Genomic DNA, 13,485 nt, shown 5'->3' with positions numbered 1-13,485 from the left:
TGCACTAAATATTTGTTTGGGAACTTTCCACTAATAAGCCCTTTGTAAACAGCTCAATAGTTTAGCAATGACTTTCTATGATTTATCCTTTTTGTAGAGAGTAAACCATAGAAAGATCAAGTAAGCAGCCTCTTCAATGAATACAAGCACGATACAATTCGGTTTTCTCTGTGGTCATTTGTTCCAAAGTGTATAAAATGAACTGGGTAAATAAAACACAACATAAAAAAAATCGAATGTTTAGTTTTAAATCCATTTCTAGGTTTCTCCAACAGGCTGCAACAAACTCAAGTAGAACCAGCAACAAAAAACCCTGACTGTCTTCTCTAACCTTGAGAAGGCATGTTATGATGTCTGGCACAAAGTCAGCAGAAATATCTTCTAAACATTTTCTGATAATCACCAGCATGATTCCTCACTTATCTCTACGTGTTTCAGATATTTTCACTGAACTAAAATGGAAATGGCTGAAGTCTACAGTGACCTCTTAAATGATTTATTCCATGTAGCTCGAAGACTGTTAATTTAAAGAGAAGCCTTTACCTTCCTTACCTCGTTTCAGTAAAAATCACTGTGTTGAACTAAGTGCAGCTCGACTGTCACCGTTTTTCAGGGGTGAAAGTAGTTTTAAATTCCTTCTGAAATTCTCCAACTCTTGCTCTAACAGCAGTTTGCTTTGTGGTTAATCACGGGCTTTTATTCTGAATTCACAAAAGCATTTCCTGTTAGATTCTTAAAGTTGTGTGCAATTGACCAACATATAAGCAAACAAACCAGCAAAATTATTTATGCATTTTTCTTAAACTAACAAATAAATGCATGAGGTTGTTCACACGGGGATTTTTTTGAAATACAAAAAAATGCTGACTGCATTTTGCTCAAGTTTTATTTCACTTCAAATACACAATTCCACTATACAGGTGCAATAAGTTACCAACAATGAGTTACATTTCTCAAAGCTGAAGCATTAATATGACTCTGCACATTAAAACTAAATTTCATACAATATTGTACAGCAATATGCCCATGGATGTATCAGCAGTTGAAAGCTGCAGCTGTCTGCACCGTGGTTAAAGGGTGCGGTTTGAGTGATGCACAGCCATGAGGAGATGTCCTTTTACTGCAGAATGACATTTTATTTCCAAACCCAGAAGACATGCTACGCTGCAGCTTTTTGACTGCGCTCCACAGCCATCCTCTCCAGCCGCTCTGTGTAGAATCCGTTAAAGTCCAGCCTGTGGAGTCAAACACATCAGGACTTCCTTTTAAAACTATTTGAAACTGATGAAAAAGCATTGTTACTTTAACTGCACAAGTTAATAATAAAGCTACTTAAACTAGCATACGATAAATTACTTTGTGACTATATAAATAGCAGGAAGGAAAAATATGTGGTACTCTCTTTTCACATGCTTTATGAAAATAAAACTAAGTACATAAGGCATACTTTATTTTAACAAGCACATTTATGTCAACATTTTTTGAAAGTTGTGCAAAAGATCACAAGTTACAATCAACCAACTTGTGATCGCAATTTTGTCAAGTTGCAATCACAAGTTTAAATGTTTAAAAATTTTACTGGCATTCATGCAAATAATGTAAAAATTACATATAAATATCTAAATACTCTAAACAGTGGTGAGTGTATTCATCCTGTTCCATCATTGTTACACATCTGTAGGTGAAAGTTTTGGGGAGTTTGTCTTGTTAGAAGGGGAACCTGTTTTAGGACTATCAGAGCACAGATGTTGAATCCAGATACACATTTCAGATGTTTATATTTGTTAAAAAAATATTAGGAAACCACATCTTCCACTTCATAATTTTCCACTAGTTTGTGTTGGTCTATCACATGAAATCCAAACCAAATACATTAAAGTTTTGGATTTAATGAGACTATGAAGACTTTAGCAAGGCAGAGAACATCAGTAAATATATCTGGTCATCTTTTGACTTCCATATTTATCATAAATATCCCTGTAATGTTACAGCAGCGATGGGAATGAAAAAGTGGGCATGATTTTTTTGGTTGAAATCATTCTAGAAAAGATCACATCATCCTCAAGGCTTCACTTTCAAGCCATTTTGATTCAGTATCTCTTTGCTCTCTCTAAGCCGGAGCATTACAACCACCACTTACCATACTTAAGCTGATGACACACAACTTCTGTTTCAATGCATGATCACAGTTTCTTACTGTCATTGATGACTATGCTCATTAAATGGAGGAAAGGGGCCAGAATCCACTCCAGTTTAATGCAGAAAAGACAAAACTAAATGCTTTTGGTCCAAAGTGGACTCAATGAGATTTTCTTGCCTTTTTATTGTAATCTTTAAATATTGCATTTTTTAAATGTAATTATTGTGTACTTTTCTTTCCAACACTTTTAATAAACTGTGTATGAATGATGCCACACAAATACATTTGACTCACCTATTAAGAATGTATTTCTGGGGTCACAGGTCTCTAAACCTGTTATTGGGTTAGATTTCTAAATGTTTGAGAAACACCAGGCCTAAAGTAAACTAAGTAGTACATTTGCCAGGGTTGTGAATCATCCAGAATAAAAAGTAGAAGTTACAAAACTGAACCCCGGTTTGCTCTGGGAAACAGTGAAGGGAACTGTAAAGTTCAAAGCGATGCTGCTGGGTTTACCTGTAGATGATGCTGATCATGCTGTGCTCGCAGTCGTTGGTGCTGTAGATGCTCAGCTTGTCCAGCAGGTCCAGCAGCATCATGCTAAAGTTACTGTCGAACTTCCCGATGGTGGCTTCGAAGCTGGCGTCTGACTGAAGGCCGCCCTCGGCTAAAAACTGAAGCAGCAAAGAGAAACGCAAACTGGACGATCAACCAAAACCGCTCACAGGTGTGGGCAATGGATAGATGGTATTTTTCACTCTCTGGTTTAGTGAATCTGACTTAATTTAACTGGAAGGTTAAATTAACAGTAATTCATTCATTCCCAGTGCCTACATGGTAACTATATCACATTATTTTCCTTTTGGTCAATACACTGCAACCTACTTTCTACTGCAAAACATTAAGTTAAAATTGATTGAGCGAGTTTAATTTTATAATCTCTGACACATGTTCAGTGAAAAACTATTGTAAAAAGTAGACTGAAATGTATTGGTTCATATTTGGTACAACACAGTGAAATGAATACATTTCAATTTACCATTAATAGCAGCACGGTGAGTTTCTAAGAGGGCAGAGTTGTAAGGAGCATAGTCTTTAAATACCTTTTTCTCCCTCTCATCCAGCTGTTCGTTTGCAGCTGCAGGTCTGTAAACCGCTCCCTGTTCGTGGGAGAGGCGCTCCAACCTCATGCTCTGGGTAAATGTCTGCAAGACCCAAGAAAACACAAAAGAGACAGAATATTACTTTTCAGGCAGCTCAGAGGAAGAAATCAGATCTCCGAAAGCTAAATAAAAATCCAGATTAGTCTTTACAAATGCACTCAGAGAAAAACCTAACTTGCACAGTTTAAAGGCAAGTCAAGCAAGTTTAAGCAAATGTACATAAATCTTTGAGTTTGGGGTGAAAATAAAATCTCCAAGTTTCACCAAAACAAATTTAAGATTTTTTAAGACCATTATGAATTAAAATTAAGACATTTATCCCAACAGAAATGCACAAAAGGAAATCGCAAATATATAAATGATACACATTGCCAGCAGAAGTGATCCATTGGCTACGATGAACATCGTCCAGCCAGCTGGTGATAAAATTTACTCTTACCCATGATGGCTGCAATAAAGCTAGCTAATTTCACCCTTCCTAGCCAACAGAGGTATATTAGGTAGTGGTAGCCTCAACCGCCTCAATGCACAGAACTCAGTGCAGATGTCGGCGCACGACTACAATTTTTAATTAATTAACACTAAAAGAAAACTACATAGTCTTAAATTTTGCCACAATAAAAATTAAGACATGTGATTAACGAATTTAAGGCCAACTTATTTTTTTTCCTCCCAATTTTTAATGCATGAATTAAAAACTCAATACTGTTACGGCTGCAGTGGGTCTCTGTCCTTTTTCCTTGTAGGGTTCTGGAGACAGGCCTTCTGCAGGTGTTATGTTTTTCCCTGATTGGTGCTCTGCTGCTTTAAAAGCTGCAACAGACAGGAGGCTTTTTCCCTCTCCCTCCTCAGAACCCCATTTGGTTTGGTTTGTATCTTATGGTTGAGTTTTGTTAGGTTTGTTTTGCATTTGTTTATTTCTAGTTGGTTATGGGTTTTGCATTAATCTATTTTGGTTTCTCATTTCAGGTATTCATTTTTCAGGTTTTATTTCTTTAGTATAATTTAATAAATTCAATTTTCAATTAATCAGAAAATCCTTGTGTGGTCTCCTTTAATGTTACCCCACCAAACAAGCCTGGTGGACGTAACAATACTTTTTAAGGATGCATGGATACCTTGAATCCTGCTGACCTAAACAGAAAAAGGTTCAGTCTGAATTATTGTCCAACAATGAGAAAGAAAATGTTTTATATTGTATGTAAATATCTGCTTTCATATGTAGTTACATGCTGAGCTGCTGTCAGAACAGGAAACAGCCACATCCTGTGGATTCACGTTTTTTTTTTTTTTTTACTTCAGTCTATTTTTGAAACTTCTTTCCTGTTGTGTGAGTATGATTTATCCGAGACGTTGGCCTTTTGAACCCTATAGTTTAAGCTGATAGATTATTTTTTTCTTGTTATTTTCCCACTTCCACAGACCTGTATGCAGTTAGTGAACATGACGCAGACGGACATGAGCTTGGAGAAGATCCTGAGCAGCTCGGGGTTCGTCAGCATGCAGTCCTTCAGACAGTTGTCCAGGAAGCTGGTGTGATGGCACAGAACATCGTCGATGTTCGAAGCCTGACGAAGGAGAGCAAACAGTCAGTATTGGAAACAGATTAAACCTGCGTGAGGATTTGTTGAAATGATTCTCTCACGGTTTTCAGGTTGTTCTCCATGACGTGCCAGGTCGGCTCCATCACCTCGAACATCATGTAGTACTGGATGTTCTGAACAAAGTTGAGCATCCTCTGGCGCAGGGCGAACGCAGCTGAAAACCTGCACAAAGATCAACTTTTACTCAAGTATTACCACTTTAGATTTCCTTTTTATGTGTCTTCTAAGTGCATTTTGTGAAGATTTCAACATTTTTACAGTATTTGCATCAATTTCTCATTACAAGTATGATTCTTCTGTCATCAGTTTCTATGACTAATGTGTAATAATAATAATAATTAGGGATGACCCGGTTAAATCCCAGGTTATGTCTTGATTTCAGATGATTCCCACATTTTTTGGGATTGTGTATTTTTTACCCCTGGAATAACAGAATTTAAACTTTTTCTTTTCCCCACAGAGTAGGACTAAGCTGCACAGAGCAGCTGAAACATTATTCTAAGTTTTAAGATGATCAAAATAAAGTGTTAGCTCCTTGGAGCAGGAGAGATTTTATCTGCATATGATTACCTGGAACTGCATTGAAATATGTATCAGGTTTAATTATGAAAGAGTTATATCCATACAGCAGAGACGTTCACAAGTCGTTTTTTTTTTCTTTTCAAAGTCCAAAGTCAAGTCTCAAGCCTTTCATCTGAAGTAAACATTTTCTCATTAAATCCACAACATGTATGTCACCTCTGACCCTGTAAATTCCCTTTGCATCAAGTATTTTCTGGTCCATTTTTGTTTGCACTCTTCTACCTTTGCTTAACCTTTGGAAAACATTCAATTCTTAAAACTCACCATTTAGCAGAAGGCAAAGAATACAACTTGAAGTCTTTGTTGCTGATCCAGACGTTGCACAGCAGCCGCTCCACATGTTTGCAGTAAAACATGTGTCTGAAAAGCATCTGGTACCTGGTCAGAGCTTTCCTAAAAGAAAAAAAAGGTAAAAGCTTTTTACTCATTTACAACCAAACGAGTAAAAAGGTTTCACAGATTTGAATAAATGTCTGATTGGATTTGACAATAATCCACTATTAAATAGTGGAATCTATGTTAATAAATGGAGTCTCAGCCTATAAAAAAATCCTGATGACAGCATCTCCATTTATTAGAGCGTTTTTTTTTTTTTTTTATTAGATAGCATTTATTGTCATTGAACAGAATTCAACGAAATTTCCATTGCATTTACACATTTGCTTCAGTTTTCCTCTGGGTTAGGGTTATGGGGTTTCACATTTTAAATGTCACCTTTTCCATCAATTTTTAATCAAATTAGTCAGCTTAACCAACATCAGCTGTGATGTTCAAGGTTTTCTGTTTATATTTCAGTTTAAGCTGCTCAAGGCTTACAATATATCTGCTTCACAGTCATCAGCCACCACTTTGAATTTTAACTAAATCCCAACGTTTCTCCAGGAAAGTCAATTGAAACTGGAGGTTATGTTTGCAGATTTCTGTTCAACGCTATTTTAAGTTTGAAATAAAAAACATCTGTGTTTAAGTGTTACTAAGTGGAACCTGTTGATGATGAGCGACAGCGGCCACTTGACGATGTAGTCGAAGGAAAAGGCCTCCAGCCCGCTAAGGGCCCCATCGGTGGGCTCCGCGTTGATGATGGCCTTCTCCTGCTTGGTCTCAATGGCGAGCACGCGCAGCAGCTGAGTGATCACATCATGAGGCATCAAGTCGATCTGAGGACAGAGAAGGTGGACATCAGAAAAAAGTGAGCAATTTTTTACCTTGTATGGCATAAAGATTTTGATGACCTTGAGTTGTTTTTTCTACTTGTTTTCTGTTGATTTATCCTTTCCCCCAATAAAAACTAAATAATTTAACTTGCTGTCCATAAAAACTACAAAATCCCCCCAAAATTAAGGGGAGATTTTATTCTAGCTCACTTAATGTTAAACATTTAAAAAGAAAAAAACATAAGCAGTCCACACTTTTCCATATTCAAATTTCCAGGTTTAAAGATCAACATTAAATTTCTCTGAGTTCTGGAACTGAACCTGGAAAAACTACTGACTGTCTGGGAGACACTTATAGTCCCAGACAGTATAAAAAAATATCAATCATTTGAATTTCTCTCTTAGACCGCAACTTCCTCCATCATTATTATTATTATAACAGTCATAGTTCTGATTACAGACGCTCTCAGTGAGTGCCAGCTGGAAATATCCTCGAAGGAAGGAAGGATTCCTTAATTTTTCCTGGAAAATTAAGGAATGAAATTCCATATTTTCTCAGGCTGTGTAGAAACTGAGGGGTGTGTATGGACAAGAGTATTTACATCAAGATGAAATTGATGTAAAGACTCTCCACTTTTACTTAAGTTTTCCCTAATGATTAACTTTGTTAAATGTTCCAATCTCAGGCTGTTTCTGCATAACCTGACTGAAACTGAACCATGTTGACACAACCATAAGAAAAGCAGTAATACGACTTTCTCCCACCTTCAGGTCGTCTTTGAAGGGGTCGGTGTTGGCTGTGCTCATCCTCAAAGCCAGCTCCAGCAGTGCTTCAAGTCGGGGAGGAACAATATCATCCACCGGTTTCTTTAGCTCCTCCTCTGTCAGGTCCATGAAGTGCACAAAGAAATCTCCTTTGTCCATTAAAAAGTAGTGCTTGATTGACCTGGTGGACATAAAGTAGACGCTTATGATTTAAGGTCAGTAGGTTGAGTTGTTTTACTCAAAGGAGAGGGGTGGAGAACGAGCAGAAACTTTCACTGCAGCATCTCTCCATCATTCACCTGAGACGTAAAACCAACTCCTTCTCATCCATGAGGAAGTCCAGCAGGACCTTGCTGGCGTAGTTGTAAGATTTCTCTATCTGCTCCACGTAGGCCCGTTCCTTCAGAGTGTACAGAACCTCCTTGGCATCCGGACATGTCACATCTCGGCCGCACTCCCGCACCACATTCAGGTACTTTCCTATAAAATAGTAAAAAACAAACAACTGTTAAAACGCAGGACCTAAAATGCTTTTTTCATGCTTTTGTTTGTTCTTACCTGTGCTCAGTATTTTGTCGGCCATTTTCTGAAGAAAAGAGGGGATCCGGTGCTGTACGATGGTGTATCTCTGATCCCAGTATTTGTCGTTGTAATCTTCCTGGATTTTCTCCTTCTGCAGCTCGTGCTCCTCCACCATAAACTCGCTGTGCAGCAACAAAATGCAGACACACACTAAGAACATCCTCAAGTCATTTTTGCAGCATCATACTTCTTCACATTTTGTTACATTACAACCACAAACTTTGCATTTTGTTGGCATTCTATGTCATAGACCCACACAAAGTAGTGCATAAATTGCTAGGTGAGCAGAAAATGATAAATGTTTGCATTTGTTTCTTAAGTGTATCAAAGTAAGATACACTTAAGAAAAAAAAAAAAAAGTTCTTTTTCGCTTTTATTCAAACATAGAAGAAAAAGTTGTAAGAAGGTAAAATTTGATAAGGTTTAAGTAATTCATACTTTCCTATGGCTTTTTTGTTTTTTCATTGATTCATGTAAAAATATAAAGAAAATACTTTTCCCTTTCTGATTTAGCTGTACGTACCTGTAGGGATCCTTGATGATTCCTCTGTAGATCCACTTCTCCAGGATTTCAAAGTACGGGACGCTGGCTGCTTTAGTGAGGTAGAGGCACAGCTCCTGAGCCTGGCTATCGCCCGTGTAGTTGAAGGTCCGGTCATGAAGAAGGCTTAGTGTCGCTCCGCCCATACATTCCCCTTTGTCCAAAGAAGAAGCTGAAAATTGTATTTTTACAGAAAACGGTTAGTGAGAGTTATTTCAGCTACAGCTGTTGGCATTCATTAGGCAATACATGACTATTTATATTTTAAAGGTCTTCTGAAGAACAGAAGATTGCTTTATTAAAAGCAGGTGTGAATTTTGTTGTTTGTGCCTGCGGCGCCCTCTAGTGAGAACGTCAGGCAAAACAAACCTGGTTGAAACTGCAGCTAGAAGCAGGGACTACAGAGTCAAGTATCAGATCAAAAAAGCGTTCAGTTTCTTACTGATAGACGCCAGGATCTCCATGGTCCTCATGGTGGGTTGGATGTAGAACCAGAGTTTCTGCAGAGACAGAAGCCCTTGCCGCTGGAGGTGCTCCAGCTGAGTGACCAGGATCAGGTACTCCTTCATCAGGGTCCTCATCGCCGCCGTCAGAGCGTGGTTCACCTGGCCGTACTCAAAGGACGACTTCTCCTCAATGAACCTGGAAAACACATTCAAGCTCTTTCAAGCAGATTGAAAAGAATCAAGTTTAAAAGTTCAACCTTCTTAGTAATTCATTACTTGGGATCTCTCAAAAACAGATCCAGTCAGTCAGCAGGTGGTTTATATTGTAACTTCACAGCAGAGTAAACGTCTTATGAATTATTTGCTGGATTCTGACACATTTTTCATGATTTTCCTGGGTTCTTAATCATGAGTAGCAAATATATTCTACAGCTTAAAGTGAGTAAAGACATTAGATTTCTGAGCATTTTTACTTGGAAGAAAATGACTAAACAAAGACCACAGTAAGTTAATTTCTGTAATTTTTAAGATCTAATCATGTAACATAGATGTAGGAAAACCAAAATTTGATTATTACAAGTGAAGAGAGAAGAAAAACAGAGGAGCACAGCATAGAGATGACGCCATTAAAATGAGTATTTACTTAAATGAGGAACGAAGTCCAAAATGACCTACATCTGCAGTTTTTTTTAATCATAAAGCAGTAATTTTAAGCGTTTGTTTCTGTTAATGTTGATGATTACAGTGTAATCATGAAAATGACAACCTAAGATTCTGTTTCTTCTCTTTACCGTGTTATAGTTGAGTAATATGATGCGACTGGCAATATTCTGTTAACCAGCTCCTTGATGGACATGTCCAGCGATGCATCAACTATAAAAGAGCGGTTCTGCCTCCCCAGGACAGGCTGAGCGGTGATGTCTCGTCCATCCACCCCAACCAGGACGAACAGCAGATCCTCAACCACAAACTGCTCCTGAGAGGGGAGGGGCAAGGTGCCTGGCCACAAGAGATTAAAAAAAAAAAATTACACAGGAATCAGCACAGTAACACACAAGTGGCATAAATCAGTAGGACAGCACGCTTCGTGTGTACCAATGGTGACAGCTTGATCTGCAGGAGCAGGGCTGGTGATGAAGTCTCCGATGAGAGCGGGACGGTCGTAGACCCAGTTAGGAAACACGGGGTTGGGCTGTGTGGGGTTCTTCTTGTTGTGTTTGTCTCTCAGCATCTTCCGTGTGACTTCAGCAGGCTGCGGTCACACAAAAATTAAAAGCGATAATTTTTTCTGGACTACAAATTGTTCCAGAAATTATTGCGATGTGGAGGATCTTCAGCATGATCTGAATCTTAAAAAGTCAGATTTTTTTCCTGACAAGTGACCAAATGAAATTATAAACACTGCCAGGTTGTGCCCACAACATAACTCTTCAGTATGAATGTTGAAACTGCAGGAAGAAGACTCAGAGTTAGCAACGAGGTGTTATAAAACTAAAGTCACATAAAGCACAGTGATATAAGAAGTTATTTAAAAATGAATCTGTATTTTTTGACATACTGTTTTGACATGTCACGAGTATTTACACTATAAGCAGAGACATCAAGAATGTGAGAGCAGTCCCTTTGAAAATATGGTTTTACTATCTTTTTAAACAGGTTTTAAGCGGTTGCTTTTTCACTCTCTTGAAGTGATACTGAGCAGTAAACATGTCACTAGATATCGTAAAAAAAACAAAAAACTCCTTTTAATAGCTTCATACATCTCTGAGCTTCCTCTAACTTAATTTTAAACACCAGTAAAAAAAAAAAACTATCTCCGAAACGTCTTTACTCAGCAACCATCCACACCTAAAAGTGTTGTTGTCATGACAACCTGGTAGCTGTGACTAGAGTCAGCTCAGCGACTGGAACACGACCAGATTTTTGAGCTGCCAACCAGTCAGGACCAAAGAAGATGAGAATCATCCGCCTCCAGTCACTAGACATTTTTTTTTTTAACTCACCAAAGGGGCGTTGGAGCTGGCCGTCACGTTGCCGAGCTTCTTCCGCAGTTCATCCAGCTCCTGCATGGACATCTTTGTGCTGGTTTGAGGCAGAGTGTAACTGGTCGCAGTGGTTGGGTTTGAAGACTCTGACCTCTCTTTGGCATTCTGCTGTAGAGACTGAAGCATCTAAAATATAAACACAGCAAAAGCAGGTGGAAAGGTTACTGACACTGAAAAAATTATATATTTAGCAAGAAAAATGTTTCTATGAAATGTTTGAAAAAAGAAAAATTAGAAAACAAAAAGACAAAAAAATCACTTCAAATATGCTGTGTTATCACACATTACCTCTTTATCCTCACAAAGTTTGGAGAGCAGATATACCAGAGGGTCAAGATTACGGACATTTTTGGACTTCAGCTCCTCGTATTTCCTCAGAAAGTCTTCAGGGGTTTTTGAGAACTCTGCTAATTTCACCTGAAAATTATACAAAATAAGTTTTATTTAAAAACAAAATATTTCCCCGGCACCATATCTCCAGAGTTTCCCCAGTGTATTACAAGCCTGGAGGGCCACCATGCTTTACTTGTGCACCCATCAGGCGAAGCATCACTTATTTGTTTAAGTTTTATTCAAATGTATGCATTTTTTAAAAGATTTTATAGTTGGTGTTCAGATATTACTCTTCCAATCTTTCAATAACGTCATTATGTTATTGAATTTTAAAAATGTTTTTAACTGAAAAATACGGCAGGCCGTTGCATGAATGACTGCCCGAGCGCCCCAACCACAGGGCTTAGCAAGTTTCCTGAGGGAAACCTTGTGTCTCCTTTCATTAATGAATACAAAATCATATTTTAACTCTGTGATACCCAAGTATACATCAAAATTTAGTTCTATTGAAAAATATATAAATATTTACAATTTTCAGAAGGCAGTAAAAAAAAGTAACATCAACAAAAAATGACCAGCAAGTAATAGATGGATGTAACTGAACAGAGGACACTTTCTGACCTCGTTTCTGTCCTCTTTCCATGTTTCATACTCGTGTTGGTGTGTGTGACTCACCTTGGCACTGTGAGCAGAGACTGTGGTGGTGACATAAGGAGTCCTGTGCTTCTGCAGCAGGTCGATATATCCCTCCGCCCCATCCCCTCCTCGGACCTGCAGGAGGCTGAGCAGCTCGTTCACATCATGGTGGATCCTGAATTCACTCATGATGGCTGTGGCAGCTGAAAGATATTTTATGTTTAAGTAGAGAGGTTGGGACTAGCTAAGCTCTACTTCAGAGAAACATCTGCATCAGAGCTGCTGATTCAAATGGACAACAGCATCAAGCAAGCTTATCCTAATATAACTGGACTCTAAACTATTTTAAAAGCTGTTTGTTCCACTTAACGATGACGCGCAGCTGCAGTTTACGTTTTCTGAAAGCTAACTAGCCTGCAAGATGTGGATGCTAAATAGTTGATAGCTTACCCAGTTAAGAAATAAAACAATAAACACCTAAATCTAACAATATTACACCATTTTCCTAAGCCTTAATATATATATATAGCAAAACTCTAAGGTTGATAGAATACCTGTTGGTCGAATTAAATAACAAATTTCAACTGCAGAGATACCAAACGCGCCCACCACCACTCAAATGCTGCTTCTTCGTTTAAAAACATTCCTATCACGGACTCAACACTGGCCTCTACAGGTCAAAAACACACACTGCACGACTCTGCTCCATTTTCTCGTTTTATCAAGTTCTGAAAATGCAATATCCATTTTAGGTGTTAATATTAGCAAATAGTAACAAGTTATTTGACTTTAATAGTTAGATAAGCTTTAATTTCTTTAGAAAAAATATTGTCACAATATGGAATAAAGCTAAATTGCTAAAAGTAAGAAAAAATACATCAGTGGGTTTCTAATTATAAAGATAACTGAATGATTACGAAATGAGATATAAGAGAGACGGGAAATGCAATGCAGTATTTAATATATATATATATATATATATATATATATATATATATATATATATATATATGCATACCTATGATCAATAGAATAAAAAATGAAATGTTTTATTAATTGAAATTTCTATGCTTATAAGTAGGCATTTGTGGAGTGCGCAATTAACAGTTGTAATCTTTTTAAAATCACATTTGAAGCTTTTAATACTACTTATTTATTTTGTTTGTTGATTTGGTACAAATTTAGATGTAATATTTGCTCTATTTTGTAGTGGTGTTTAAGTGTTTATTGCACAGAAAATGTTGATTCCAAACTCAACTGCAGCAATACCCTGGTTATCTTTTCTACTTCGCTTTTTTCCCCACACAGCTTGTTAGTAATATGCAGCACTGGCCTGTATTACTGTGAACGACCATCTATCTTCCTTTGCAGTTACCTTTTTAGCGTTGTGTCAAGTAAAGCAGTCTTGTCTGTGAATACAGATCATAATAACATACAGTTTCAGAATTAAAAATAAGTTTTTATTCAGTTGAATTATGTAGTGTTACAATTTTT

General features: G+C 37.6%; 1 protein-coding gene across 1 annotated transcript; it reads right to left on the bottom strand.

The window, feature by feature from the left end:
* Nucleotides 1–588: 588 nt before the first annotated feature.
* On the bottom strand, nucleotides 589–12,680 carry tubgcp2 (tubulin gamma complex component 2). Its single transcript, XM_028030157.1, has 18 exons — nucleotides 12,546–12,680; nucleotides 12,031–12,194; nucleotides 11,311–11,439; nucleotides 10,981–11,148; nucleotides 10,073–10,229; nucleotides 9,769–9,976; nucleotides 8,974–9,173; nucleotides 8,514–8,703; nucleotides 7,967–8,112; nucleotides 7,708–7,888; nucleotides 7,409–7,589; nucleotides 6,474–6,646; nucleotides 5,754–5,882; nucleotides 4,949–5,069; nucleotides 4,728–4,871; nucleotides 3,244–3,345; nucleotides 2,657–2,814; nucleotides 589–1,235 (listed from the first exon to the last, which is right to left on the bottom strand). The coding sequence occupies exons 2-18, from the start codon at nucleotides 12,178–12,180 to the stop codon at nucleotides 1,160–1,162; spliced, it is 2,613 nt and encodes an 870-aa protein (XP_027885958.1). The 5' UTR covers nucleotides 12,181–12,194; nucleotides 12,546–12,680; the 3' UTR covers nucleotides 589–1,159.
* Between the last annotated feature and the right edge of the window lie 805 nt (nucleotides 12,681–13,485).

This window comes from Xiphophorus couchianus, chromosome 10 (genome assembly GCF_001444195.1).
Source record: "Xiphophorus couchianus chromosome 10, X_couchianus-1.0, whole genome shotgun sequence".
Classification (NCBI taxonomy): Eukaryota; Metazoa; Chordata; class Actinopteri; order Cyprinodontiformes; family Poeciliidae; genus Xiphophorus; species Xiphophorus couchianus.
This window is presented reverse-complemented; position numbering and strand designations above follow the sequence as displayed.

Bases quoted from the DNA above. Each gene is read 5' to 3' on its own strand.
- tubgcp2 (XM_028030157.1), bottom strand. From the start codon at position 12,180: ATGAGTGAATTCAGGATCCACCATGATGTGAACGAGCTGCTCAGCCTC. The intron at 9,174-9,768 runs GTAAAGAGAAGA...TGTGTTTTCCAG, and splicing joins TATTACTCAACTATAACACG to GTTCATTGAGGAGAAGTCGT. The intron at 8,704-8,973 runs GTAAGAAACTGA...TACAATTTTCAG, and splicing joins GGAGATCCTGGCGTCTATCA to CTTCTTCTTTGGACAAAGGG.